We start from the raw sequence: 27,661 nt of genomic DNA on the forward strand, positions 1-27,661 counted from the left end.
AAAAGAGGTAAAGTACTTTCACATTTAAAATCTATTGATGCAGACATAATGTTCCTTCAGGAAACTCATCTTAAAAATGTAGCACATAATAGACTGAAAGGCAAATGGATTGATAAAGTATTTCACTCATCGTTTCCCTTTAAATCAAGAGGTGTTGCTATTTTAATTCGTAAGGGTATACCATTTATAAATACTTCCTCTATAGTCGACACTGAAGGTAGATATGTTATATTAGTGGGAGAACTATATTCTACAAAATTGATATTGGTGAATGTCTACGCACCAAATTTTGATAATCCGTTATTTTAAAAATATATATTTAATACCATTCCAGAATTTGGACAATATAACTTGATAATTGGAGGAGATTTAAATTGTACATTAGATTCTTATTTGGATAGATCTTCAACTCAAAGGAAAACAAAATCCAAGTCGTGTGAATTATTAAACTCTTATATAAATAATGCAAATATAAAAGATGTTTGGAGGATTGATAATCCTTCAGGCCGAGAGTATTCATTTTATTCACCTGTGCATAAAACTTATTCAAGAATTGATTATTTCTTGGTGGACTCCAAACTTATTCCTTATACGTATAATTCAAAATATCATAATATTATTATATCCGATCATGCCCCTTTAACATTTAGGGTAAAACTCCAAGGAGTAACGGGGAAACAGACTAATTGGAGATTTAATCCGCAAATCTTAAATGAAAAAGCATGTTATGATTATCTTAAATCGCAATTTGAGATTTTTTTTAACGCAAATGACCTTCCTGAAACACCTGCGTCCCTGCTTTGGGAAACATTTAAAGCGTTTGTGAGAGGATGTATTATTGCTTTTCAAGCGTCTCAAAACAAGAAGAACCGAGCTGAACAGAATGACCTGGAAAGTCAGATAAGACAGTTAGACATAACAAATGCCATCGCTCCCTCTATTGAAATACATAATAAAATTGCAGTTCTCAAATATAAGTTAAATTATATCCTTTCAGCTCATATTTTAAGGCTTTTTCAATATACTAAACAAAAACATTTTGAATTTGGAGATAAACCACAGAAATTGCTAGCACGTCAACTCCGTAAATTAGAAGATGATTCTACAATTCATAAAATTAGATCAGAAAATGGAGATTTGCTTAAACTACCTAAGGATATTAATCAGATTTTTGCAATTTTATCAGTCATTATATTCATCAAAAATAACAGATACTTCTGCGCAGATGCAAAAGTTTTTGCAGGAATGTAACCTTCCTGGTTTGAATGTGAGTGATAGAAATTTACTGGGCGCAGAAATAACTATGAAAGACGTTGAAGAGACTATTAAATCCATGAAAAATGGGAAGACTCCTGGCCCTGATGGCTTAAATAATGAGTTTTATAAAAAATTCAGTGGTTTGATCTCTCCACGTTTGCAAACTGTATATAGTCACGCCTTTAAACAACAGAGATTGCCACAAACTCTGACTGAATCAACAATAATCCTCATTCCTAAAAAAGATAAGGATTCTGAAGACCCTGGTTCGTATAGGGCGATAGCTCTTTTAAATACTGATCAGAAGATATTAGCGAAAATCTTAGCTCAGAGATTAAGTCTAGTTATAGACAAATTGATACACCCCGATCAATCAGGCTTTATAGCCAAACGATATTCATTTTTCAACTTGAGACGCTTGTTTAATATAATTTATTCAAATAGACTATTAAATGAAGATTTAGCAATCATCTCGCTAGATGCTGAAAAAGCATTTGATCAAGTAGAATGGCCCTATCTTTTCTCAGTGATGGAAAAATTTCAACTAGGTGAAAATTTTTGTGCATGGGTGAAACTTTTATATACATCCCCAACAGCTAGAATATTAACTAATCAAATGCTGTCATCTAAATTTCATTTAGCTAGGGGTTGTAGACAAGGATGTCCACTATCACCACTTTTATTTGCCCTTATTATAGAACCACTTGCTGAGAGTATTAGATCAAATTCAGATATTTATGGCTACAACACTAAACATACAACCAATAAAATTTCTTTATATGCGGATGATGTATTAATATATATTACAAAGCCAGAAATTAGCATTCCGAATTTATTAAATCTCATAACTCAATTTGGTTCATTTTCAGGTTATAGAATTAACTGGTATAAAAGTGAAATTATGCCAATAATGGAGCATAATCCGGCCATACTTCAACAATTTCCTTTTAAAATTGCCTATGAAAAGTTTAAATATCTTGGAATTTACGTGACTAGGAAATATACTTCTTTATTTAAATCAAATTTTCCTCCTTTACTTGCTAAATTACACAGAAATATCCAATTTTGGAAAACACTTCCTATATCATTAGTTGGTCGTAGTAATGCTATAAAGATGATCTTTCTTCCACAGCTATTATATTTATTTCAAGCAATTCCGATCTACCTTCCAAAAAAGTTTTTTTTAAAAATTGATTCAATTGTTACTAATTTTATTTGGGACTACAAGACTCATAGAATAAATAAAAGACACTTATGTAAGTCTAAAATTAATGGAGGAATTGCTTTACCTAACTTTTTATTTTATTATTGGGCAGTTAATATTAAAAATATAACCTGCTGGTTGGATGATTCTGATCAACAATCGGATTGGTTAAAGATGGAGAAAGAGGATTGTTTACCATTTGATATTGGTGCGATCCTCTTAGCTCCAATAAATTTAAATAAAAAAACATATGGAGGTAATCCCATTATACATAGTGTTATCCGTACCTGGAAACAATTAAAGCTTACGTTAAAATTGAGTAAATTATCTGTTTTCCTTCCTATTGCGAATAATCCTTCTTTTAAACCGTCTGTCTTAGATAGAGGCTTTGCTCAATGGAAAAGTTATGGAATCAAAAGGGTGGGAGATCTTTATCATAAGGGAACTTTTCTTTCGTTTCAGGAGTTACAGCAGAAGTACGGATTACATGTTAATAATTATTGTAGATATTTACAACTTAGAGATTATGTAAAATCACACATGCAAGAATATAAGTTTAGAGGTCCAGAAATACTTGATGTATGCCTGAATCGACATAACTCAAATAAATTAATATCTTTTATTTACAATATTCTCCTTGACATTGACATTCCGTCATCAGAATCTTATAGACGAGCATGGGAGGACGAATTGAATCAAGTTATAATGCAAGATATATGGGATGAAAGTTTACAACATATACATCAATGTTCATTGAATACTAGACATTCCTTAATACAATTTAAAATAATACATAGATTACATTATTCGAAGACGAAATTAAATAGGATTTTTCCTAGTATCTCTCCTATGTGTGATAAATGTCAATTTCAAGAAGCTAATTTAACTCATATTTTCGTAACTTGTATAAAAATGCAAAACTTCTGGTTGGAGATTTTTAAAATAGTTTCTAAAGTTATTAATAAAAAATTAGATATGGACCCAAAATTAATTATATTAGGATTATCAGAACATACTACAAATTTTACAGTAAGTCAGGTACATTTTCTTGATTACAGTCTAATAACTGCGAAAAAACTAATACTTAAATTTTGGAAAAAACCAATAACCCCCACAATTAAAATGTGGACTATGGAAATGACAGAGACCCTGCATTTGGAAAAAATAAGGTTTGCCTTAATCGACAAACCTGAGTTATTCTTAAAAATATGGTCTCCATTTATTGAATTTTTAGAAAAGTAAATGGGTTTGGCACAGGACTAAAATAAAAAAAAATAAAAAAATTTAAATAAAAAGTTGAAACTTGAGTTGGGGGTTGGATGTACAGCTGTGGTTTTTGTCTCCCGGATCTACTCCCGTTAATTTTTATTGTTAGATCTTTTTTTTTTTTTTAACCCTCTTACGATCTCTCTCCCCAAGTTTATAGTTTTATATTTTTATTTTTACTTTCTCTCTTCAAAAATTTAAAAATTGAAGCTATGTAAGAACTTTGTAACAAATGTGTTTTTTTTTAAATTTCGATTTGTACATATGCTTTTCAAAAATAAAAAAAAATAAAAAATAAATAAATAATAAAATAAAAAAATAAAAAAGACAATCCGCCAGTTAGAAGCAGAAACCCAACTGCTGAAGTGTCCTTCAGCATCAAAGGGGTAATGGGTGTGAGATTGGACAAGGGGAGAATCCAATCAAGTTTGGAAAGAATAAGAACATTCTGAAATGATGTGCCCTTCAGCACAGTGGAACATAGACCCAGTAAAACAGGCTTGTTTGGGGGATTGAGACTTTGGAGCTATGTAGGAGGACATCTCGAGATGGAAGTCAGTGGCTGTTTGGGAGGTGGCCCGGTTACAGTGCAGGGGGAGGAATGAGTAGTAGTTGGAGAGCTAGTGTTCAGTCTCTCCAAGGTAGAGGTCAGTTTGCCAAAGAGCTGTGAAGTCCTAGTTTGTCAGTTCGTTGAGGTCGGTCCTTAATGAGCAAAGTACTTGATATTCGGAGGACAGGGGCAAATGGGGTTCGAGCAAGTACACTAGAAAATTTAACTCCTGGAGGGTGCAATTACGTGATTTACAATCAGAAAAGTATTGCAAACAGAAGTGATGTTTCAAATGATCAAATAACCTGAATCAATGTTTTCTGGACAGCAAATATAAGAGTTGCTGGGGTAACTCAGCAGGTCAGGCAGCATCTCGGGAGAGAAGGAATGGGTCGAGACCCTTCTTCAGACTGATGTCAGGGGGGCGGGACAAAGGAAGGATATAGGTGGAGACAGGAAGATAGAGGGAGATCTGGGAAGGAGGAGGGGAAGAGAGGGACAGAGGAACTATCTAAGGTTGGAGAAGTCGATGTTCATACCACTGGGCTGCAAACTGCCCAGGCGAAATATGTCTCCTCAAAATATAAGAGTTGGTTTCTTTCTGATAGTTATACTAAGAAGTATCTAAATTGTGTTATGATATTGTCAGAAAAATTCATTGGAGGTAATGTGACATTTTTGTTTGGGTGCATTCAGTTTTTTGTTTCTATAATAATATTCAATAAGCCTACTCCTGCACCTATTGTCTATTATAAAGTTAATACAATTAAAGCTCCCTCTCTCTGCACAGAAAGAAAGAACTCGCAATAGAATGCAATCGGAAACATCGGCTCAGATACTGCTTTACAAATTGGCTACTATGGTGCAAAGCTGAGAAAGAAAAGAGAGCATTGGAGGTGCAAAAAGAGGAGACAAAACAGAAAATGGCAGCATTATTGGATTCTGCCTCTTCTGTGAAATTGTCAACAGTTTCCAACAGAGTTTCAGGATGTGTATGTGAGGTGCAGCAAGCTGTTCCAGCTCAAAATGCAGTAAGTGGAGCTGAAATAGTTATTTGAATTTTAAGGGATTCAAAGTATTTTAGTACAAATTGGACTGTGCCCATAGTGCTTCTTTCAAAAATTGAAGTAGAACTACAATTTATTTTTAAATCTGTCTGATAAAAATAATTCACTACAATTCGTTATACCTCTACTTAAATGGAAAGTTTGTATTATATTACATGTAACAATCTGAATTGAGCAAAAATGTTTACAGTGCAATAGATATAAATACCCCACAACCAACACTTCAAACTCTTGGGTCAAAACATGGTTTTCATTATTGCCAATAAGAACTAGACTACCTATTATTAGCTCTAGTGTCACCAAACACAATTGATGACCAGTGTTCCTTGTTTTCTTCATTATTTAGTTCCGTTAGATATATTGAACAATGTTTATCTCAGCAAAAGGCTCAAAATGATGTTCATATCAATTTCATTTAATTTGATTCTCCTTCCCAGTGCTTTGAGGTCACAGAGTGATTGCTAGCCATGAATAAACCAACTACTCCGAAAATTGTCAATTTAAAACAAATTCATGAGAACACAAGAAAATAGGACCAGGATAGACTATCAGACCCTTCAAGCCTGCACCACCATTTATTGTGATTATGGCTGAATTCTGTTGGCTTTCTGTGTTATTTCTCCACATCCATCTATTCCACGATCGATGAAATATTTATCCACCTCCATTTTAAATACTTCAACTGAGCCAGAGAATTCCAGAGATTCAGCACTCGCTGTAATTCTTTTGAATTTTCTTCCCCAGGGAACTGTTGAGCTGGAGTCATTGAATATATTCAAGGCAGAGATTGAGAGACATTTAAACAATAACGATATCAAGGGGTATGGGGAGAAGGTGATAAAGTGATCAGCCACAAGGCTCAAGGGCCATTTAGCTTACTGTTACACTTATTTATTTTTCTTTGCCTTGTAACAACATAAGAACTTGCAGTCAGGGTGTGTTATTTATGATTATTAATTATGATTTATCTTGATTTTGAAATTAGTCGGTCTACTTAAGAACTAGATAGAATTTTTTTAATGATCCACTCCTTTAAAAAGTGTACATGATTGAGCTTATTAAATTTATTGTAATGTTTACATTTTACATATTTTTTAAAAAAAATCTCAGGTGGTGGTGATGAAGAAACAGGATTCTTCTGTAGCTGGTTCTTTGCTGATGACAGATGACAGCAAAACTCATCAACTTATTGCTGCAAGACCAAAATTTGCTTGGCAGGTTACTCGTAAGCATGCAGCGCCAAAAGCAGAGGGTATACTGGTTGTGCAAAATGAAAGTAAGATCTCAGCTGGGGACCAAGATCCCAATTCTGGCATAGCGGGGAAGACAAACCTGCACGTTTTGGGCAACTTTGAACATCGTCATGTGTTTCAGCAGCAGCTCATTGAGGATCAAAAGAAGCAACTTCAGGAAAAGCAGAAAATAATTGAAGAGCTTCAGGAGAAGCAACAATTAACAATCCTGCAGCACGATGCCAAACTGGCTTCTGCAATAACGACAGCAATTGTTAGTGCAACACAAAAGATGCGACCTGAGCCTATTCCTCAGGGTAGAAAACCAACTGGAAATGTGCAGCTTGACATGAAAGATACTGCTGCATATACATTCAGGTAGTGTTACACTTATCTTCACTTATTGTGTTTTAAGAATTAAAATGCAAAGGGTATTGTGGAATTTGTGTTTGGTTAATAACCAGAATTTTTTTTTAAAGTTAGCATTAGTAATGATCATGAAACTACCAGATTGTCATAAAATCCCATCTGGTTTGCTGAAATCTGGTGAGAGGAAAGTTGCCATCCTTGCCCATACTAGTCTATGAGGGACTTGTAAGTGTTTTGTCATTCCTCCATTGTGAGTGGTGTAAATCATACTGCTCCTACAATGTGTGCAAGTATTTGATCATTGCAGTTCAAGAAGGTGGTTTACTACCAAGAAATAACCATATCTGAAAATCTGGCCTTATTCTAAATTCCTGAACATTTATTCAGATTTCAGAAAGCATTTAGAAACATAGAAAATAGGTGCAGCAGGAGGCCAATTGGCCCTTCGAGCCAGACTGCCATCCATCAGAATGGGGGCGTGGCTGCGTTCTGCAGCTGCGGCTCACCGGCAGTCTCTCTGTCTTTTTTTTTGTTTTTGTCTTTGTTATCGTTTAAATGTTTCTTTTGATTTATTTTTAACTCTGTATATGTGGGGGGTGGGGGAAACCTTTTTTTCCAATCTCCTCCTCAACGGAGATGCGACCTTTACCGTGTTGTGTCTCCGTTCGCGCTACGGCCTAACACCGTGGAGTTGGCGGCCTCCAGCTGGGATCCACCTTGAAGACTCTGGTCGCAGGGCCTGGACTTACCATCTCGGAGGCTTCGGCCGTGGGCCCTGCAGACCGCAACATCTGGAGTTCGCAGGTCCCTGGCTGGTGACCGGCTTTCGGGAGCTCCAGCCGTAGCAGCTTCGACCGCCCCGAAGCGCGAGGTTTGATTGACCCGCTCGCAGGCCCCTCATCGCCCTGCGTGGCCTGGCCGCGGCACTTTCCATCGCCCGGTGGGGGCTCAGGACCTTCATCGGCCTACTCGGCTCGGCCCTGGGACTTTCCATCGCCCGGTGGGGGCTTCAAAAGTCGGGAGCCTCGATCGCCTCGTGGCACCACGGGAGAAGAATGAGTGAGGGTGTGCCTGGAGCAATCACTGTGCTGGCTGTTTGTGTTAAAAATTGTAATTGTGTGTCTTGTGTTCTTTATTGTCTACTGCCAGACCCTGACGTGAGAGGACGCTGGCGCTATTTGTTCGCCGCTTCTCCGTCAGGACAGTTCGTTTGTTTGTTTTTATGTCTTGACTGTTTTTGTAAAGCGTCTTTGAGCATCTGGAAAAGCGCTATAAAAAATAAATGTTTATTATTATTATTATTATTATTATTATTGTGATCATGGCTGATCATCCACAATCAGTAACCTGTGCCTGCCTTCTCACCATAATCCCTTGATTCCACGAGTCCCCAGAGCTCTATCTAACCCTCTTTTAAATTCATCCAGTGAATTGGCCTCTACTGCCTTCTGTGGCAGAGAATTCCACAAATTCCCAACTCTGTGTGAAAACGTTTTTTTCTGATCTCAGTTTTAAATGGCCTCTCCTTTATTCTTAGACTGTGGCCCCTGGTTCTGGACTCCCTCAACATTAGAAACATTTTTCCTGCATCTATCTTGTCCAGTCCTTATATAATTTTATACATTTGTATAAGATCCCCTCTCATCCTTCTAAATTCCAGTGAATACAAGCCCAGTCTTTCCAATCTTTCCTCACATGACAGTCCCGCCATCCGGGGATTAACCTCGTGAACTTACACTGCACTTCCTCAATAGCAAGGATGTCCTTCCTCAAATTAGGAGACCAAAACTGCACACAATACTCCAGATGTGGTCTAACCAGTGCCCTGTACAATTGCAGAAGGACCTCTTTACCCCTATACTCAAATCTGCTCGTTATGAAGGCCAACATGCCATTAGGTTTCTTCACTGCCTGCTATACCTGCATATTTACTTTCAGTGACTGGTGTACAAGGACACCCAGGTTTCGTTGCACTTCCCCTTTACCTAAACTGACACCATTGAGATAATAACGTGCTTCCTTGTTCTTGCCGCCAAAGTGGATAACCTCACATTTATCTACATTTTACTGCATCTGCCATGTATCTGCACACTTACTCAACCTGTCCAAGTCACCCTGCAACCTCCTAGCATCCTCTTTGCAGTTCACATTGCCACCCAGCTTTGTGTCATCTGCAAATTTGCTAGTATTACTTTTAATCCCATCATCTAAATCGTTAATATATATTGTAAATAGTTGCGGCCCCAGCACCGAGCCTTGCGGCACTCCACTCACCACTGCCTGCCATTCTGACAGGGACCCATTTATTCCTACTCTTTGTTTCCTGTCTGCCAACCAATTTTCTATCCATTTCAATACACTACCCCCAATACCATGCGTTCTAGTTTTGCCCACTAATCACCTGTGTGGGACCTTATCAAAGGCATCTCCTGTGTGGAGAATTGTACGTGTAAAAAGTGAGATGGGCAATGTCATCAGACTTTATTCTCCCATAGGTCAATTGTTCCATCATCAGCTGAGGAAACCAGTTGTTGCACAACTGGGACCAAAAACTTGATTTCACCTCACCCAATCGTCAAAGGTATGCTTTTTAATGCTGGTGATTTAGTGTTTCATGTAACTTGACTGTATATTTTATTGGTGTGTTTTTGCTCTTTCTCTACATAGCTGAGACTTCAATTTTAACACAATCAAACCTTTTGTTTTCTGTTTTCTTAATGTGTTATACTTGGGGTTATTAAATTGACCAATATCCAAACTAGGAACAGCACTGATTTTCTATGAATTAGTGAACAGTCCAATTAAAGTTGATATCCATATCATGAGACTAAATAGAAGAGTAAAAGTTCTTTAGTTTCTACCCTTCAGTGCTGTACAGTGACAGACGAGGTACGATGATGTCAGCAGACAATGAGCTTTATATATTATTTGATTTGGCTATTAAGGGTGCTTGTTTGAATAATCTATTATTGCATCATTTTTTCACCTGCAATGAAGTGGCCATTTATACAATATGCCGATTAAATTAAAAAAAAAATATATAGATATATATATATATATATATATATATATATAAAAGAGTGTTGATCAGGGACAAAACATGTATCTGTGGACACAAACAAAGTTTAAAAATGTTTCGCCAACAATTGGAGTTAGGATTTGTGCTGTTGCAAAGGGTAGTCTGTGGACTGATGGAGTGCCGCAAGGCTCAGTGCTGGGGCCGCAACTTTTACAATATGTGGATCATGTTGTATGATTCCTTTGTCATTCTAATTCTGGAATTGTTTGACTAAGACTTAATAATACTGTACACTAAATTAGTAATGTTTTCATACATCTTCCCAGTAAACGTGTATAAACCTAAACTGTAATTGAATTAAATGACCAAATTTAATTGGTCACCACTGAATGACTTGTGCAAAGCTATCCATTTGGTTGCTATCTCTCAATGTGGAATATTATCTCAGCAATGGAGGAACGAGCAAAGCAACGCATGGCAAGAAGAAAAGAATTGGAAGAGATCAAAAGAAAAAAGGAAGATGAAAAACTTGTAAGTTTAGATATTATATTATTTCCCTGTTTTCTTTAATAATTTATCCAATGGTGTTAAAACATTGATAGTTTACATGACTGTAATTGTAATTGACATTTAATGGAGACAAGATTGCCTAAAATAAAAGTACCCTGTTTTTGAATATTTACAAGCACAATTTGTATGTTGAGCAAATAATTAGATTTGTACCACCGGCACCAAGAAGGGCATCTACCATACGAATGAAAAGACACGTAATACAAACCGAACCAAATTAGATTAAAGATTCCACAAAAAGTTCCATTTACGTTAACCTAGAGCATTCCCCCCCCCCGCAACAAAAAAAACCCAGCTTGCTTTATTCTTCAAAAACACAAGATAATTTAAATGGGAAATGCACTTAAATTTGAATCTCTGTTACAAACATGAAGTAACCATAAACAATAGTCTCTGGTACGGAGAGCGTGAGGAGCAGCGCTTTGATTTCTTCATATGACATTGCGATGTTTGGAATATGAGCTTGTTGGAAAGCATCAAATGTTCTTTGGAAGTTTAGCATTTTTGTTCTCCCATTAAGGTAATAGATGGTAGCCCATCCTAATTGCAAACTGAGCTAGTAAAAGTAAAGTTAGTGAAGTAATTTATTATAGTACTCTTGTTTCTAAACTAAAATATGGTAGGATCAAGCCTCGTTCTGAGGATACGAGTACAAATTTCATGGCAGAGGTCAGTGCCGTTTTAAAAGAATGTTGCACCGTTTTGGGATGAAATATTAAAAATAGGTTCAGTTTGCCCTCTGGAGGAGATACGAAATCACAAAGTCAGGGAGATATTCACCGTGAAGTTACTCAATTTAACCCTTAACCAAATGATCTCATTGTGTATTTTGTAAGTGTTTGCTCTATGCAAATTGGAACACTTCCCATATTACAACAACGTTTACAATTCAAAAATACATATTAAACCTTTTTTTTAAGTGCCCTGGAACAGTGAATGTATGTTCACTGTGTTATATGTGCATCACAGTGTTATATGTACATCAAGAAAATGTCGTACTTTAAAAGCTTATTTTCTTGGTGCATTTAATAAGAACTGACCAGGGGGAATATAAGCATTTTAAGTGTTCGGCCTCCCAACTTATCCCTCCTATTCTCCTTTGGAGATGATTGTGGTCCTCGGATTTTCCTCTCAATAGCATTTTGAGCTGAAACATTACAAGTTCATCTCAAAATTGAAATTCAACGGGGGGGGGGGGGGGCGTGTCCAATGCTTGGCTGAGTAGACATAACTTTTCAGCACTCCCGAAAACAAAGCCCTAAACTGCTAAAAAAAGACGAACTAAAGGAATCAAGTACTTTAAATTAAATCAGAAAGAATACAGAACGTACAGATGCCTTCCAAGAAAGTAAAAGGAGGAGTACAACTGCCACAGAAGCAAGCAAAGGAATCAAGGAAAAAAATCGAAGGAAGGCCCACAGCTCTGATGGAGCAGGGGACTAGATTTGGTGACCCCTCGGCAGGCGGTGAGTCTGGGGAGGGTTCCGGTATGAAGCTGGAATCTACTACTCCCAGCAAGCGCTCTTTGACTCGGGTCAAAATACGAGGGAGTCGCCGTGAGTTATCAAAAAAGCCCACTGTTTGCCGAGAGGCTGCTGATGCTTTGTCTGTTTTGTCTGGAGTTTCGGACTCGAGTGACGATGAGGTAACGGGAGACTCCACTAGCAGTGGAAGTGGAAATGAAGAAGAGGAAGAAAAGCAAGAAGATACAGAGACTAATATGAAAACGATGCTTCAAGAAATTATTAACAGGCTCAAGAAAATTGAAGGAGATAACAAATTAATGAGGAGAGATAACAAGAAATTTCGTAAGGCTTTGAAAAAAATGGAGGAGAAATTTCAAACAGTGACAAATAAAGTGGATAATATGCAAATGGAAAATGAAATGTTAAAATCTAGAGTGGAAAAAAATGAAGACAGTATTACTGCAGCAGCAATTGAAAGCAAAAAGACGGCGGAGAAGTTGGATGCCTTGGAAAACTATAGCAGGAGAAATAATGTTAAAATTGTCGGTTTGCCAGAGGGAGTGGAGGGGGAAGACCCAATTAACTTTTTCAAGATTGGATAGTGGCCACTCTGGGAATAGATAAACAAGGTCCGATGGAAATAGAAAGAGCACATAGGGCTCTAAGACCGAAACCCTCGGCTAATCAAAAGCCAAGATCTGTGTTGATTAAATTTTTAAGATACCAAGATCGAGAATTGGTTTTCAAAACAGTCGGGAATAATATAAGAGAGGGAAAACCAATAGAACATGAAGGTACTAAAATAATCTTTTACCCAGACATCAGTAATGCCTTGTTGAGCAGAAAAAAAGAATTTAATAAGGCAAAAAATATTCTATGGAAGAAAGGCTATAGGTTTATTTTACTGCATCCGGCTACTTTGAAGATTATGATCAACACTGGAGAAAATAAATTTTTTAAAGACTTTGTCAAAGCAGAAGAGTATGCGGAAGAATTGCCATCGAGAAATGCTTAAGAAGATTCATGAATGATTGATTATTAATAATATCTGTATACTATAGAGGGGATTAACTGTATTAAGGATTGTTAATTTTTAGAAGTACTTGATATATCGGGGGGGTTGGAGAATGTGGATGCTCCACCATAATCATGGGCACAAGTGTGGTGCGGACCACACCTCGTATAATAGAGGGGGGTAATGCTGCTAATCTATTTATTAACAACATTAGAGGGAGGGTCTATTTCTCTATCTTTCTTATTTCTTTTCTGTTTTTATACCTGGACTATCCCGCACACTGAAATACGGTACAATGTAAATACCGGAAGAGGTATCAAGGTAAGGAAACAAAAAAAAAAAGGAATGAATGGATAACACATTAAATTTTTTAAGCTATAATGTGAATGGGTTAAATGGACCGATAAAAAGGAAGAGAATTTTAACACAGATGAAAAAATTGGAAGTAGATATAGCTTTCTTGCAAGAAACACATCTAACGGAAAAAGAGCATCAAAAGTTAAAGAGAGATTGGGTAGGAAGTATGGTCGCATCTTCTTTTAACTCAAAAGCAAGAGGGGTTGCTATCCTATTTAAGAAAACGCTACCAATTAAGATACAAAATATTGTAAGTGACCCAGTAGGTAGATTTATAATTGTACATTGTCAAATTTTCTCAGAATTGTGGACTTTAATGAATATATATGCACCAAATACAGATGATGAGAAGTTTGTGCAGGATACTTTTCTAAATCTAGCGGAAGCACATGAAAATATATTGATAGGGGGAGATTTCAATTTTTGTTTAAATCCAGTAATGGATAGATCATCAAGGACAACGACAAGGACAAGAGCAGCGAAGACAACCTTGAATTTAATGGAAAGTTTAAATTTAATAGATGTTTGGAGGAAAAGCCATCCCAAGGAAAGAGATTACTCTTTTTATTCCAATAGACATGATACATATTCTAGAATAGATCTATTTTTGATTTCAGCTCAATTAAGCGGTAGAATAATACAAATAGATTACAAGGCTAGATTGTTATCGGATCACTCACCATTATTAATGAAAATTACGATGCCAGATAAAGAACAGTCAGTGTATAGATGGAGACTCAACTCTTTACTATTGAAAAGACAAGACTTCTGTGATTTTATTCGAGGACAAATTGAATTATATTTGGAGACAAATTTAAAATCAGTGGATGATAAATTTATTGTATGGGATGCAATGAAGGCTTATTTGAGAGGCCAAATTATAAGCTACTCATCTAAGATAAAAAAAGACTATAGGAAGGAATCTGAAAGATTAGAAAAAGAAATCACCGTATTAGAAAAAGACTTACAGAAAACTTCTTCAGATACAAAAAAAACACAACTTGCAAATAAAAAATTTCAATACAATACTTTACATACTCACAGAACAGAAAAACTAATATTACGAACTAACCAAAGATATTATGAATTAGGAGAAAGAGCGCACAAGGTATTGGCATGGCAACTGAAAGAAGAACAAATATCAAGAACAATAAATTCAATTAGAACAGATCAGAACATTATTACTTATAAACCTAGAGAAATCAATGAGGTATTTAAGCAATACTACACTAATCTGTACCATTCTGAATCTGAAAAGGATGAAATTAAGATAAATAATTTTTTATCCAAGATACAATTACCAACAATCTCTAATGAGGAGCAGATGGGACTAAATGCCTCCTTTACTTTGAGAGAGGTGGAGGAAGTATTATATTCTTTACCAAGTAATAAATCTCCAGGGGAAGATGGTTTTCCGCCTGAGTTCTATAAAAAATTTAAAGATTTGTTGTTACCACTATTTATGGAAGTGATACATCAAGCGGAAAAAACTTCTACATTACCAGACTCCTTCTCATTGGCAATTATAACTGTAATTAAAAAAAAAGGGAAAGACCCTTTAAATGCATCTTCTTATAGACCAATATCATTGTTGAATGCAGATTATAAAATAGTTGCTAAACTTTTAGCAAGGAGATTGGCAGAATATTTACCGAAGCTGGTTAAAGAGGACCAAACTGGATTTGTCAAAAAAAGGAAAATATCTGATAATGTAGCAAGATTTATAAGTATTTTACATTTAGCACAGAAAAGAAAGGAATTGAGCGTAGCAGTTGCTTTAGATGCTGAAAAGGCGTTTGACAGGTTAGAATGGGATTTTTTATTTAAAGTATTAGAGAAGTACCGATTAGGAAATGGTTTTATTAACTGGGTAAAAGCTCTTTATAAACAACCTAAAGCCAAAGTGGTGACAAATGGCCAATCTTCTCAATCATTTAATTTGGAAAGATCTAGTAGACAGGGATGTCCCTTGTCACCGGCTTTATTTGTATTGGCCATTGAACCTCTGGCAGAGCTAATAAGAGCAGATTTAGATATTAAAGGATTTAAAGTTAATCAGGAAGATCACAAAATTACTTTATTTGCTGATGATGTCTTAATTTGTCTTACCAGACCATTGGAATCCTTAAGAAAATTATATTTCAGACTGGAAGAATATGGGAAAGTATCAGGATATAAAATTAATAAAGATAAAACTGAAATAATGCCTCTTGTTGAAGGCAATTATGATCAATGTAAAAGAGAAAGTCAGTATAAATGGCAAAAAGAAGGCATTAAGTTTTTAGGAGTTAATGTAGATAATAAGTTAAATAATTTGTATAAATTAAATTATAAACCACTAATAAAAAAAATAGATGAGGACCTGAAAAAATGGATGAATCTTCCAATTACATTGATAGGGAGAGTGAATTGTATTAAGATGAATATTTTCCCGAGGATACAGTATTTATTTTCAACACTGCCTATACCTTTGCCAAATAAATTTTTTCAAGAATTGAATAAAACTGTGAGGAATTTTCTTTGGAAAGGTAAAATGCCAAGAGTGTCTCTGGAAAAATTAACATGGAAATTTGAATTAGGTGGATTGCAATTACCAAATTTTAAAAATTACTATCTGGCAGCACAAATGAGTTTTATTTCATCCTTTTATCAAGAGGGTGGAAAAACAGCATGGGTTAAAATTGAAATGGATAAAATAAAAGAATCTTGTCCAGAAGAATTTATATATAAATGGGAAGCGAAGCTATTAGTTAAGGATAAAGAGTCACCTTTGCTAAAACATTTAATTAATACATTGTTGAAAACAGTTAAAGTTAAGGATAAAAGATTTTTCTTAACAGCTAAAACTCCATTAGTAAAAAATGGATTATTGCCGTTTGCTTGGAATAATCAAATACTACAACTCTGGGAACAGAAGGGTATTAAAAATATAGGAGACTGCTATGAAGGGAATATCTTTTTGACATTTTCGCAATTGAGAAATAAATATCAAATTCCAGGGAATAGTATTTTTTTCTATTATCAATTACAATCTTTTTTAAGGGAAAAGTTAGGTAATTCAATGTCTCTATTTCAGATTAAAGGAATCGAATCCTTGATTCAGGGCAAGGGAATGAAAAAATTTATATCATCAATGTATAAACTACTACAGATATCTAGTCCAAAGATAGGAATTCATAAAGCAAGACAAAGATGGGAAACAGATCTTAATATTATTATTGATGAACCAAGTTGGGAAAGACTGTGTTTAGATAGTATGAAAAATACTATTAATGTGAGATACAGCTTAGTACAGTATAATTTTTTGCAGCAACTATATTTAACCCCGGAAAAATTAAATAAATTTAAACCAAACTCATCTGAAAGTTGTTTTAGATGCAACCAAGACGTGGGCACTTTTATACACTCTACATGGGCATGTCAGAAGGTAATTCCTTTTTGGCAAGACCTAAAAAAGTTTTTAGATCAATTGATGAATAAGATCATACCAATGGATTCAAGGTTGTTTTTGCTAGGAGATACAAAAGGAATAATACCAAAGCTAAGTTTGGATAAACATCAGGAAAGATTTCTCAAAATATCATTAGCAGTAGCAAAAAAATGTGTTGCAGTCACATGGAAAGAACAAAATGAAATAAGATTTGAAAGATGGCATGCAGAAATGCGGAGTTGTATCCCATTAGAAAAAGCAACGTATAATCTGAGAAATGGATATGACTTCTTTTTGAAGGTGTGGAACCCATTCATGGCAAAGCTAGGATTAAGAATAGGAAGTAGTTAAATTCAGGATTGCTTTGATACCTAACAAGAATTTAAAAATAAATTACTCGGAAGTGACTCCCTCGGGACTCCAGGTTTTTCCTTTTCTTTCTTTCTTCTGCTTTTTCTTTTTCCTTCTTTTGAACTGGGGGGTGGGTGGGTGGGGGGGGTGGGGGGGAGGGGAGAAAATACAGAACAATACGTGTATAATCGAAATTATAGGTCAGTGACTATTGTTTATTAAGGAATGTAAAATGTATAACGTATGGGTTCTGTTAAAACTTAAATAAAATATATATTTTTTTAAATAAAAAAAAATTGAAATTCAACGTGAAAGTAATGTACTTGAGTTGTAATGGTCTGTGTGATGTGACAGAATATTTTCACTTTTTTCTGTTGCTCAAGGTGCACCTAAGAGCAAAGGAGGAAGAACGGCGAATGCAGCAGGAAGCTGAGAAACAAGCATTATTAGAAAAGAAGCGTGAGGAGAAACGATTACAGAGACAGGTTTGAATTTGCAAAGAACTGCTTAATGTGTTGTCCAATATGGAAGCAAGGTCTTTGGCAATTTGCTAAAGTTTTGAAATTGTTTACAAATGTTTTTTTATGAAATATATAAATAATTATTTTACTTAAACATCATAGATCCCAAATTAAAGTTTTTATTAATAATAACTCAAAGTATGCACATAATTGAAAGGCGGGAGCAGTATTTTACTTCAGTAAAGATTGGATATACTTTGTAAGGAGGATAAAGCAGTTCTGAATAGGAAGAAATGTGCTATTATGCTTTGATAGTTGAAATGAAATTTGCAGGTAATGGTTTCCTACTGTTGTCACAATATTTTATGGAGTTATTTTAATTCGCACAATGTTCAGTTTGTAGCTGCGTTTGATCATAAGTCATCTGGAGCACAGTGGTTTATCAATGTGGGACACACTGGTGCCTACAAACTCTGGAAGACATAAACAAGTGCTGAGCATAAGGCCTGACCAAACTGTGGGCTATGTTGGTCATAGACCTGACCAAACTGTGGGCAAAGATCACGTGAATTGCTAAGGCATGAAAGGCTACAGACCATGTACTGCTAAATAGGATTAGTACAGATGCAAAATTGGATGGATAAGATGGGCTGAAGAATTGTTAAACATGATTCATAATGTTCCTAAAAATGATTTTAACATAAAAATGTTAAAGGTTTTGAGATCCGGCTTTGCTTATTGCTCTATGCAATAAGGTATCTAAACAAATTCCATAATAACAGCACTGTAATTCAATAATGATTACATTAAAACCAATTATTTAAAAAAAACTAATTCTGGAATGATACCCCAATGTAAAATCATAACCTATATACTTAAGGAATGTACCATTGAAATATCATGCGAGTCAATGTGAGCTTATTTATTTTGGTGGCATAAATAGATTATAGAAAAAACAGATTATTATCTAAATGGTAACAAATAAACAAATAGAGGTGCAATGAGGCCTGGATATGAAGACACACAGTATGTCCACCTTCAGAGTTGGGGACTTCCGGACCAGTGGAAGTCTTGCTCAAATTGTACACAGCCTCGGTGCCACAGTTTAAGAATAAGGGGCCATTTAGGACTGAGATGAGCAAAAACTTTTTCAGTCAGAGAGTTGTGAATCTGTGGAATTCACTGCCTCAGAGGGCAGTGGAGGCCAATTCTCTGAATACATTCAAGAGAGAGCTAGATAGAGCTCTTAAGGATAGCGGAGTCAGGGGGTATGGGGAGAAGGCAGGAACGGGGTACTGATTGAGAATGATCAGCCATGATCACATTGAATGGTGGTGCTGGCTCGAAGGGCCGAATGGCCTCCTCCTGCACCTATTGTCTAATCACATCATATACAGATTTTAATCTTGTCACAGGAAGCATGTTCTTGTTTGGTGGAAATGCAGTGAAGGTTTATATACAGATTTCTGGGTTGGTGTATATATATATATATATATATATATACACACACATACACGTACTCACACACACACACACACATATATATATATGTATAGGTATGTACATGCGTGTGTATGTGCATGTATGTGCATGTCAGTCCATATGTGCATATGTGTATGTACATAAGAAGAGACATTGCGATTCTATTTGTTAGGAATGAAAAGAAATAGAGGGGACTTCATCTATATACTAAAACTCTCATTGTTCGCTTGTTCCTAAACTACAGCCAAAACGGTACACGATAGCGTGACAATTTTAGGCCCACCTTACTCACCGTTGTCCCGTGGTCATATGGCAGAAGTTTCATTAAAATCGGTGTTATATTTTAAGTTATTCACATTTTAAAAAAAATTAACCACGCATGCGCAGTTGGGGCTCGGTTGATCTGGTACTAGGGGGAGTGTGGGGAAGGCAGGGGGGGGGAGGCGGGGAGGAGGGGAGCGGGGAGGAGGGGAGCGGGGAGGAGGGGAGGGAGGGGGGAGTGGGGGAGGAGAGGCAACCTGAGGGGTGATGAGGGGAGTGGGAGGAGGGGGGGGTGGGGATGGGGATGAGGGGAGTGGGGGAGGAGAGGGTGTTGCAACAATGTTTGGGCCCAGCGGGTCCACTTGGTCTAGTTGAAGCTTAAAATCCTAAAAAAATTGCAGCAGGATCTTGGCTGATTAGGAATGGTTAATGGAATTTAATACAGATAAGTGTGAGACTTTTCATTTTGGGAAGTCTAACCAGGGCAGGACCTACACGGTGAATGGCAGGGCTCTGGGGATTGTTGTAGAGCAGAGGGATCTAGGAGGGCCGGTCCATAGTAGCTTGCAAGTAGTGTCACAGGTAGATGGGGTGGGATGAAGCTTTCAGCACATTGACCTACATCAGTCAGAGTATTGAGTATAGAAATTGGAAGGTTACATTACAGTTGTACAACTCATTGGTGAGGCCGAATTAAAGTATTGTGTTCAGTTTCGGTCACCCTGTTATAGGAAAGATGTTAAACTGGAAAGAGTGTAGAGAAGATTTACATGGATGTTGCCAAGACTTGAGGGCCAGAGATATAAGGTGAGGTTGAGCAGGCCAGGACTTTATTCCTTGGAGTGCAGGAGGACGAGGGGTGATCTTATAGAGGTATATAAGATTGTGAGAGGAATAGATAGAGTAAATGCACAGTCTTTTACCGAGAGTAGGGGAATCGAGAACATGGGTTTAAGTTTGGAGGGGTGGGGGTGGAGATTTAATAGGAACCTGAGGGGATCTGTTTTTGCACAAAGGGTGGTAAGTATTTAGAATGAGTTGAGGTAGGTATTATATCACAATGTTTAAAAAAGCATTTGGACAGGTACATGGATAGGGTATGTTTAGAAAGACATGGGCCAAACGCAGGCAGGTGGGACTGCTACAGGTGGGGCATGTTGGTCGGCGTGGGCAAGTTGGGCCAAAGTGTCTGTTTCCACGCTGTATGGCCTTATGCAGGAAGGATGTTCGTGATGATGGGGAAGTCCAAAACCAGGAGCACAGCCTGAGCTTATGGGTTAGACCAATTAGAGTCATAGTCAATTGGAAACAGGCCCTTTGGCCCAACTCATCCGTGCTGACAAAGATGCCCATTCTAATCTAGTCCAATTTGCCTGCATTTGGCCCATACCCTCTAAGCATTTCCTATCCATGAACCTGACCAAGTGCCTTTTAAATGCTGTTACACTATCTGTCTCATCTACCTCCTCTGGCAGCTTGGTCATTATACCCACCACTATCTGAGTGAAAAGGTTGGCCCTCCGGTTCCTATTAAATCTTACCTCTCTCATCTCAAACCTATGTTATCTGGTGTCTGATTTCCCTACCCTGGGTAGAAGACTCTGTACATTCACCTGTAATAATTCATAATTTTATACACTTCAATAAGATCATTCCTCAGTCTCTTGCGCTCCAAGGAATAAAGTCTTAGACTGCACAACCTCTCCTTGTAGCTCAACTCCTCGAGTCCGAGCAACATTCCCGTAAACCTTCTCTCATTAAACTTCCCAGCTTAATGACATTCTTCCAATAGCAGGGTGACTAAACCTGAACACAGTAAAGAAATGTGATCTCGCCAACGTCTTGTACAAGTAAAATAACATCCCAGTGGCAATACTTGATACCCTGTCTGATGAAGGCCAATGTACCAAAAGCCACCCTATCTACCTGTGACACCACCACGTTGCGGGAACTATGTACCTGTATTCCTAGATTCCTCTGCTCCCCAACACTCCCGAGTGCCCTGCCCTGCCCTTCAATGTGACAGTCCTGCCTTGGTTTGACTTCCCAAGTGCAACCTCGCACTTATCTACTTTAAACTCCAATTGCCATTCCTTAGCCCATGTCCACAGCTGATTTAAGAGCCTGCTATAATTTTTGATAACTGGTTTAAAACTGAAAATTTTCTGTTTAAACTAATTGATATTTCTGAAAGAGCAGAGAAGACCTTTGGCTTCAAGTAACTGGCAGCAGGGCAATTGACGTGACTGTGGACGTGTACGTATGAAAACCCTTCCAAACTGAGTCAAATTGGTCAAAAGCTTGTTTTCTGATTTGGATGAAGTCAGTTGAATTGATTCCAAAGATTGTGGTGGGGAATCAGGTTGTCATGGGTGTAATTCACTTGCACTTTATGCACCATCTGATTCAATCCAGATAAAACTGCGGCTCGTGTTAGAATAAATTGTACATTTTCAGTATTTTAAACTGTTGGTGGTATTGCATTTGAAATCCAATTTATTTAAGAGAATTGATATTCTGTAAATGCAGTTAAAATGATGGCTTGAATTGTCCTCTAGATAGTCTGCTGGTCTCTGCTACATTTACCTTTTTACAGGTGTGTTGCGTCCGGTGTCCTGGAAGTCTTTTCCATTATTTCTCAATGTCTTTTGATTTAAAATAGAGGCGCAAAGAAAAAAACAAGTTGGCTTCACTTATCTTTTCCTTTGAGGAAGGTAACACCATGCAAATGAATACATTTATAACAGATGCATTGGCTGCCTTGCATAAAACTTGAGGATGCAAATACAAAGTTCATCCAGCCCTCTGCTCAGTACAATAAGGAGCCATCCTTGACTTTGATCATCAGCCTGTTGTATATTGCCACACTGCACTGCGTAGAGGTTGATGTGCAAGGTGCAACAAGCCATATTACTTGCAGAACCACTGGTCAACCACTAGTGAAATTTGTTACTGTCCAAAAGTATGCCTTCAGTCTTATGCCATTCAGTGGGTCCACAGTCCTTTGAAGAGAAAATCTATGTTTCTGAGCCTGCTAAACAACTTTCTTTGAAGTTAGCAGCAAGTGTCACCTATTGTCCACTGTCCTTCGGCCCAACCTGCCCACCAACCAACATGTCCCATCTACACTTTCCCACCTGCCTGTGTTTGGCCCATAACCCTCTAAATGTGCCCTATCCATGCACCTGTCCAAATGTTCTGGATCCTCCTGGAATTTAGAAGGATGAGAGGAGATCTTATAAAAACATATAACATTCTTAAAGGATTAGACAGGCTAGATGCAGGCAAATTCTTCCCGATGTTGGAGGAGTCAAGAACCAAGTGTCACAGTGTAAGAATAAGCGGGTAGGCCATTTAGGACTGAGATGAGGGAAAAACTTTTTCAACGAGAGAGTTGTGAATCTGTGGAATTATCTGCCACGGAAGGCAGAGGAGACCAATTCACTGGATGTTTTCAATAGACAGTTAGATTTAGCTCTTAGGGCTAAAGGAATCAAGGGATATGGGAAAAAAAGCAGGAATGGAGTATTGATTTTGGATGATCAGCCATGATCATATTGAATGGCTGTGCTGGCTCGAAGGGCCGAATGGCCTACTCCGTACCAATTTTCTATGTTTCTATGAGTGTTTTATCATATGTCCGGATGGAACAATTAAATTCTTACTTGCAGCAGCACAATATGTAAACATGGTACACTGTTAACAATATAATAAACAAGAAAAAGTTCAGTGTCTGTATCAATATATACATAAAAAATCTCTCTCTACGCACACACATGCATCTACATAAAAAACAAACAATAGTGACTCTTAGTTATAATAATAACTCTTAGTTAAAATATTCAAACGCTGCTTTGGTTTAAAAATATCAATATTAACTCCAATATAGTATGCAAATAATGCAATGTAAGTTATGCACATGAAAAACTGAGTATCGTATCCTAATGCCATTTCAGAAAGAAACTGAGAAGCAACTAAGATTGGAAAAACAAAGTCAAATGCTGTCTGCTGCAGAAAAACACTATCAGGATAATCTTTTGAAAAAACGAGGCCTTCAGCCCTGGCGAAAGCTTCTAGAAATCTCCAAACAAAACATGAAGGTAACTTTAATCACAACTGGGATACTGACAGATGACCTTAGCAGGATCATCCAAATTACCATATGGTATGGAAAAAAATGCATTTGGGATAAATTGTGGGCCAAAGAGAAAATCTATAATTTTGAGTTTGATAGCAAAGTTCTATTTCATTTGAGTGATCTAAACTTTCATAAGGAGAGTAGAGAACTGACACTACTTTACAGAGGTTTTGTGGTGGTGCTGGATAGAGTGTTTTTACTATGAACCAAGTAAATCATCTATTCAACAATTACCATGCTTTAATTTTGTATAAAATATGAAAAAAATCTATTTTAACGTTGGTTGTATCAGTGCAACATGCATAAAAATAAAATGTTGGAAACGTGTGTGGAAAGGTTAACTGTTGTTTAATTCCAGCATTATCCTGGTTTCAGCCTTTACTCAAGTTTAGATTTAATAATCTGTATCCCCGTAACCTCAGTTTATATGACATTGTGATTGTGGAGCGGAGAAAGCAGGATGAGGGAAATATTGTTTGCCTAAATTTAGATCGTTGTTTTTTCTTTCGTCTGCTTGACCAGTTGAAAATTCTTGACTTGGGAGTTCACTGCTCTACCAGGCTGTTTGAGAAAAGTAAAGCAAGCAAGTCATAACATTATTTTCTTGGAAGTTAGAGAAGCTCTAAAAAAAAAGTACTTTCTAAACATTAATTTTGACAGAACAGGATGAGGAAGGAGAATGTGGGCAAATGGGATCAGTATAGATAGGCATAGACAAGGTGGGGTGTATGCTGCTTGTTTGTATGAATGAAAATATTACTTGGCTAAATATAAGCGGGATTGCATTGCCTTTGGAGGCACTTTACTCTGAATTGTTGCCCATTATGAGAGCAGCTGGCATTCTGGCATAATGTCTTTTTCAAAACAGTAAACTATGATTTACCTGTGTAATTATTCACAAAATGCTGGAGTAACTCCAGCAGGTCAGGCAGCATCTCAGGAGAGAAGGAATGGGCGACGTTTCGGGTCGAGACCCTTCTTCAGACTGATGTCAGGGGGGCGGGACAAAGGAAGGATTATAGGTGGAGACAGGAAGACAGTGGGAGATCTAGGAAGGCGGAGGGGAAGAGAGGGACAGAGGAACTATCTAAAGTTGGAGAAGTCAATGTTCATACCACTGGGCTGCAAGCTGCCCAGGCGAAATATGAGGTGCTGTTCACAACAAACTCTAAATAAGGATTTATCAAAATGTTCATTGAATGTAAAGCAGATGAGCTAAATGTCCAAGAAATACTACACATCCTCTACCATTCTTTGGATTGTACCAATCACATGTGATTTCAGTATTTCCAGTTCAGTGCGATGCTGGTCTCTCTTCCCCCCCCCCCCCCAAGAGAACCAGTGCAAAAGAATGTGGCTGCTGTAGGTTGTAAAGATGGATGGAATTCATTCAGGAGTACAAACCATTCCCTGAGAAATTTCTTTGAATAAAATTATACTGAAGCAGTTTCTAATTTGCAACTGTCTACTTTCAGAGTTGCAGCTTGTGTGTTGACAATGGAATGGAAAAACTGCTAAATGCTATAATTCCAGCTTTAACCAGTTTCTTTGTGCATGTAGTGGTTTATGGTCCAGCAGGAGAACAGTTTGAAAATTCTTTTTGAATGTGTGTTGATATGCCTTGCTCAGCTTGTGGCCATGTGCTGAAATCTTTTATCTGGAATACATGATCACATTTTCCTCAAGCCAGACGCATAAAATGTGGAAGTCACAACACAGCGGCCTGAAAAAGGGTCTCGACCCTTTCCTTCACTCCAGAGATGCTGTCTGACCCACTGAGCTACCAGCTTTTTGTGCCTATCTTCAATTTAAACCAGCATCAAGCATGGTGTTTATGAAAACATTTGTAAAAGCATATGGTTTGCGCAAGTGGAAAGAGTCTTGTTCTTGATAGTTAGTAGAAATGTTGTTTGCACAAAGATCAAGTTATTCCTATCAGAATAGAAGTTTACTTTGTATTTTGTACCGTCATTTACTCATGGATTTTTAAGTTTGCAGAATCTCACCACGCCACTTCACTAGTAAGACAATATCTGTGCACCTGGCACCAGAACGTGAGAGAGTCATTGTCTGAAAAGAAGCTCAAAGCTGAAAAAGTGTACAATGGGATACTTCTTAAAAGATGCTTGAACAGTTGGTTACAGGTGGGTGTTACCTCCAACAATTGTTTCATTCAGATAGTTGGTAGCTGATCTATTAATTGACCTAACATGTGTGAAAGTTAACATTTAATGTGGGTATCTTTCAGGATTTAAATTGTTAGTCTTTTAAACTGACATTTTGAGCTTTAATACTAATAATCTGAATAAAATATTTTTTTGAAATTTAGGCCCAAGGGATTTTGAGCAGGAACAATGAGGGGAAATCAGACCTGCATACAGTAACAGGATGATTTCACTGAGAAATTGTCAGATTCTCTGCTTGTTTAAGATTAAAGAAAGTGTGATTACTCCAAGAAACCTAAAATTGCAAGTGAGCAAACAAATAATCGGCAAGGGGGTTTAATTTTTGAAATTCCCATTAAAGCACGGGAGGCTTGCCATTAAGCATTGTGCAAAAGAGATTTATTTTTAGGAGGAAGATCCAGTGTTGGCAGGAAGGTGGTACTAGGATAAACAGTGGGTTTTCTCCGAGATCTTCGGTTTCCTCCCACACTCCAAAGACGTACGGGTATGTAGGTTAATTTGACTGGGTAAATGTAAAAAAAATTGTCCCTAGTGTGTGTAGGATAGTGTTAATGTGCGGGGATCGCTGGGCGGCGCGGACTTGGTGGGCCGAAAAGGCCTGTTTCCGCGCTGTATATATATGATATTGATCATCATGAATGACACAGCAGATTTAATCCTATTATCTATTTCTCCCCCCCCCCCACTTTAATGGATATGGTATTTTAATTCAGTGCAAGAAAAATACCGACATTATGGAAAAGAGAGCAAATCGGTACTATCTGACTGGACTGAGAAGATCCATTTTTACTGTCTGGTGTGATTATGTAACAATGGAAAAGACTGCAACATGGGAAAAAGAAAGAATTGGAACAGAGCACAATCAAAGGTATTGCTTCTTTTTTCCTCTATCCATTTTCGTATTGCTGAAATACTTCTTTTTTGTTTGGTTAAACTTGTCTGCTGTATTTCTTACCTGCAGGAGACTAGTGAAGTCAGTTTTCATGGCTTGGAAGACTCTGCCAATACTTGCCAGGGAGGAGAAGAAAAAGGAAGAACGTATTAAAGAGCTCAGGAAGAAAGTCGCTGAAATACTTCCTGATTTTCTAAAATAATTTACTCATTGTTCGTATTTTGTCATTGAAAATGCACGGAAAAAAACTCCCATCTCACCCTTAACTGATATAAAGCAATTGAATTAATGCCCAAAGAATTTCCCATCTGCAAGAAAGATGCAGCTAGTCAAGCCCTCTTTCTGCACAACGTTAAGAATGCTTTTTGTAAATAAATTGATTTAATTTGTAACACACAATTTAAACAGTGTGGTCTTTTTATTGATGTAATTTTAAATATATATTTTAGCATAAGAACAATTAAAGTTTTACATTTTGATCTTTGGTTAATATGAAATTGAACACACGCCTTCAAAACAAATTGGAATAATTTATTATTGTACCTAAATTACAATGACCATACGTCAACAGCAGAGATTGCACATTATCTCCACTAAATACATCCTTGAAGCACTTAGCCATTCATTTCACATGGCTACACGTATTCACTGTTTATACCTTCAAGAAATAAACAAAGTATTTAAGCATATAAAAGAGCAATATGAAATTGGTATTCAAAGATAATTTGCTTACTTCCTTAATGTTAAACACCAACCCTACTCCAAATGCACAAAAACTCAAATATTGGTTATTTCGTGTATTTAAAGTTATTCATAGTCCTAATTAAATCTAATCTAGTATTATAAACACCAACTACTTTGTGGTAAAGAGCATCAGAAACTAATCTTAACATTTGTAATCAAAACTTTAGAAAAGGCAAATTGGATTTGCAATCAAAACTTAAAGGGCAAATTGCCAAAAACACTTAAATCATTGCTTCTCTGCTACTATTTACACAAATGTGATTATTTTGCCTTTGTTCATTGAATGGATAGAATCAGAACTAATATATTGGCTCCTTTGCAATTGCAGGGAATCTTTAGAGATT

General features: G+C 36.9%; 1 protein-coding gene across 1 annotated transcript in view; it reads left to right on the plus strand.

Annotated features, from left to right (window-relative positions):
* ccdc191 (coiled-coil domain containing 191) overlaps nt 1-26,929 on the plus strand; it is a 48,824-nt gene extending 21,895 nt beyond the window's left edge. Inside the window, exons 9-17 of the mRNA XM_078408932.1 lie at nt 5,068-5,308; nt 6,455-6,954; nt 9,441-9,526; nt 10,413-10,495; nt 17,537-17,638; nt 23,314-23,457; nt 25,487-25,639; nt 26,395-26,549; nt 26,643-26,929. Coding sequence (XP_078265058.1) covers nt 5,068-5,308; nt 6,455-6,954; nt 9,441-9,526; nt 10,413-10,495; nt 17,537-17,638; nt 23,314-23,457; nt 25,487-25,639; nt 26,395-26,549; nt 26,643-26,775 — 1,597 coding nt within the window. The 3' untranslated portion in view covers nt 26,776-26,929. The remainder of the gene's footprint in view (nt 1-5,067; nt 5,309-6,454; nt 6,955-9,440; nt 9,527-10,412; nt 10,496-17,536; nt 17,639-23,313; nt 23,458-25,486; nt 25,640-26,394; nt 26,550-26,642) is intronic.
* The last annotated feature ends 732 nt before the right edge of the window (nt 26,930-27,661 follow it).

The sequence above is a fragment of the Rhinoraja longicauda genome, chromosome 12 (assembly GCF_053455715.1).
Source record: "Rhinoraja longicauda isolate Sanriku21f chromosome 12, sRhiLon1.1, whole genome shotgun sequence".
NCBI classification, from domain to species: domain Eukaryota; kingdom Metazoa; phylum Chordata; class Chondrichthyes; order Rajiformes; family Arhynchobatidae; genus Rhinoraja; species Rhinoraja longicauda.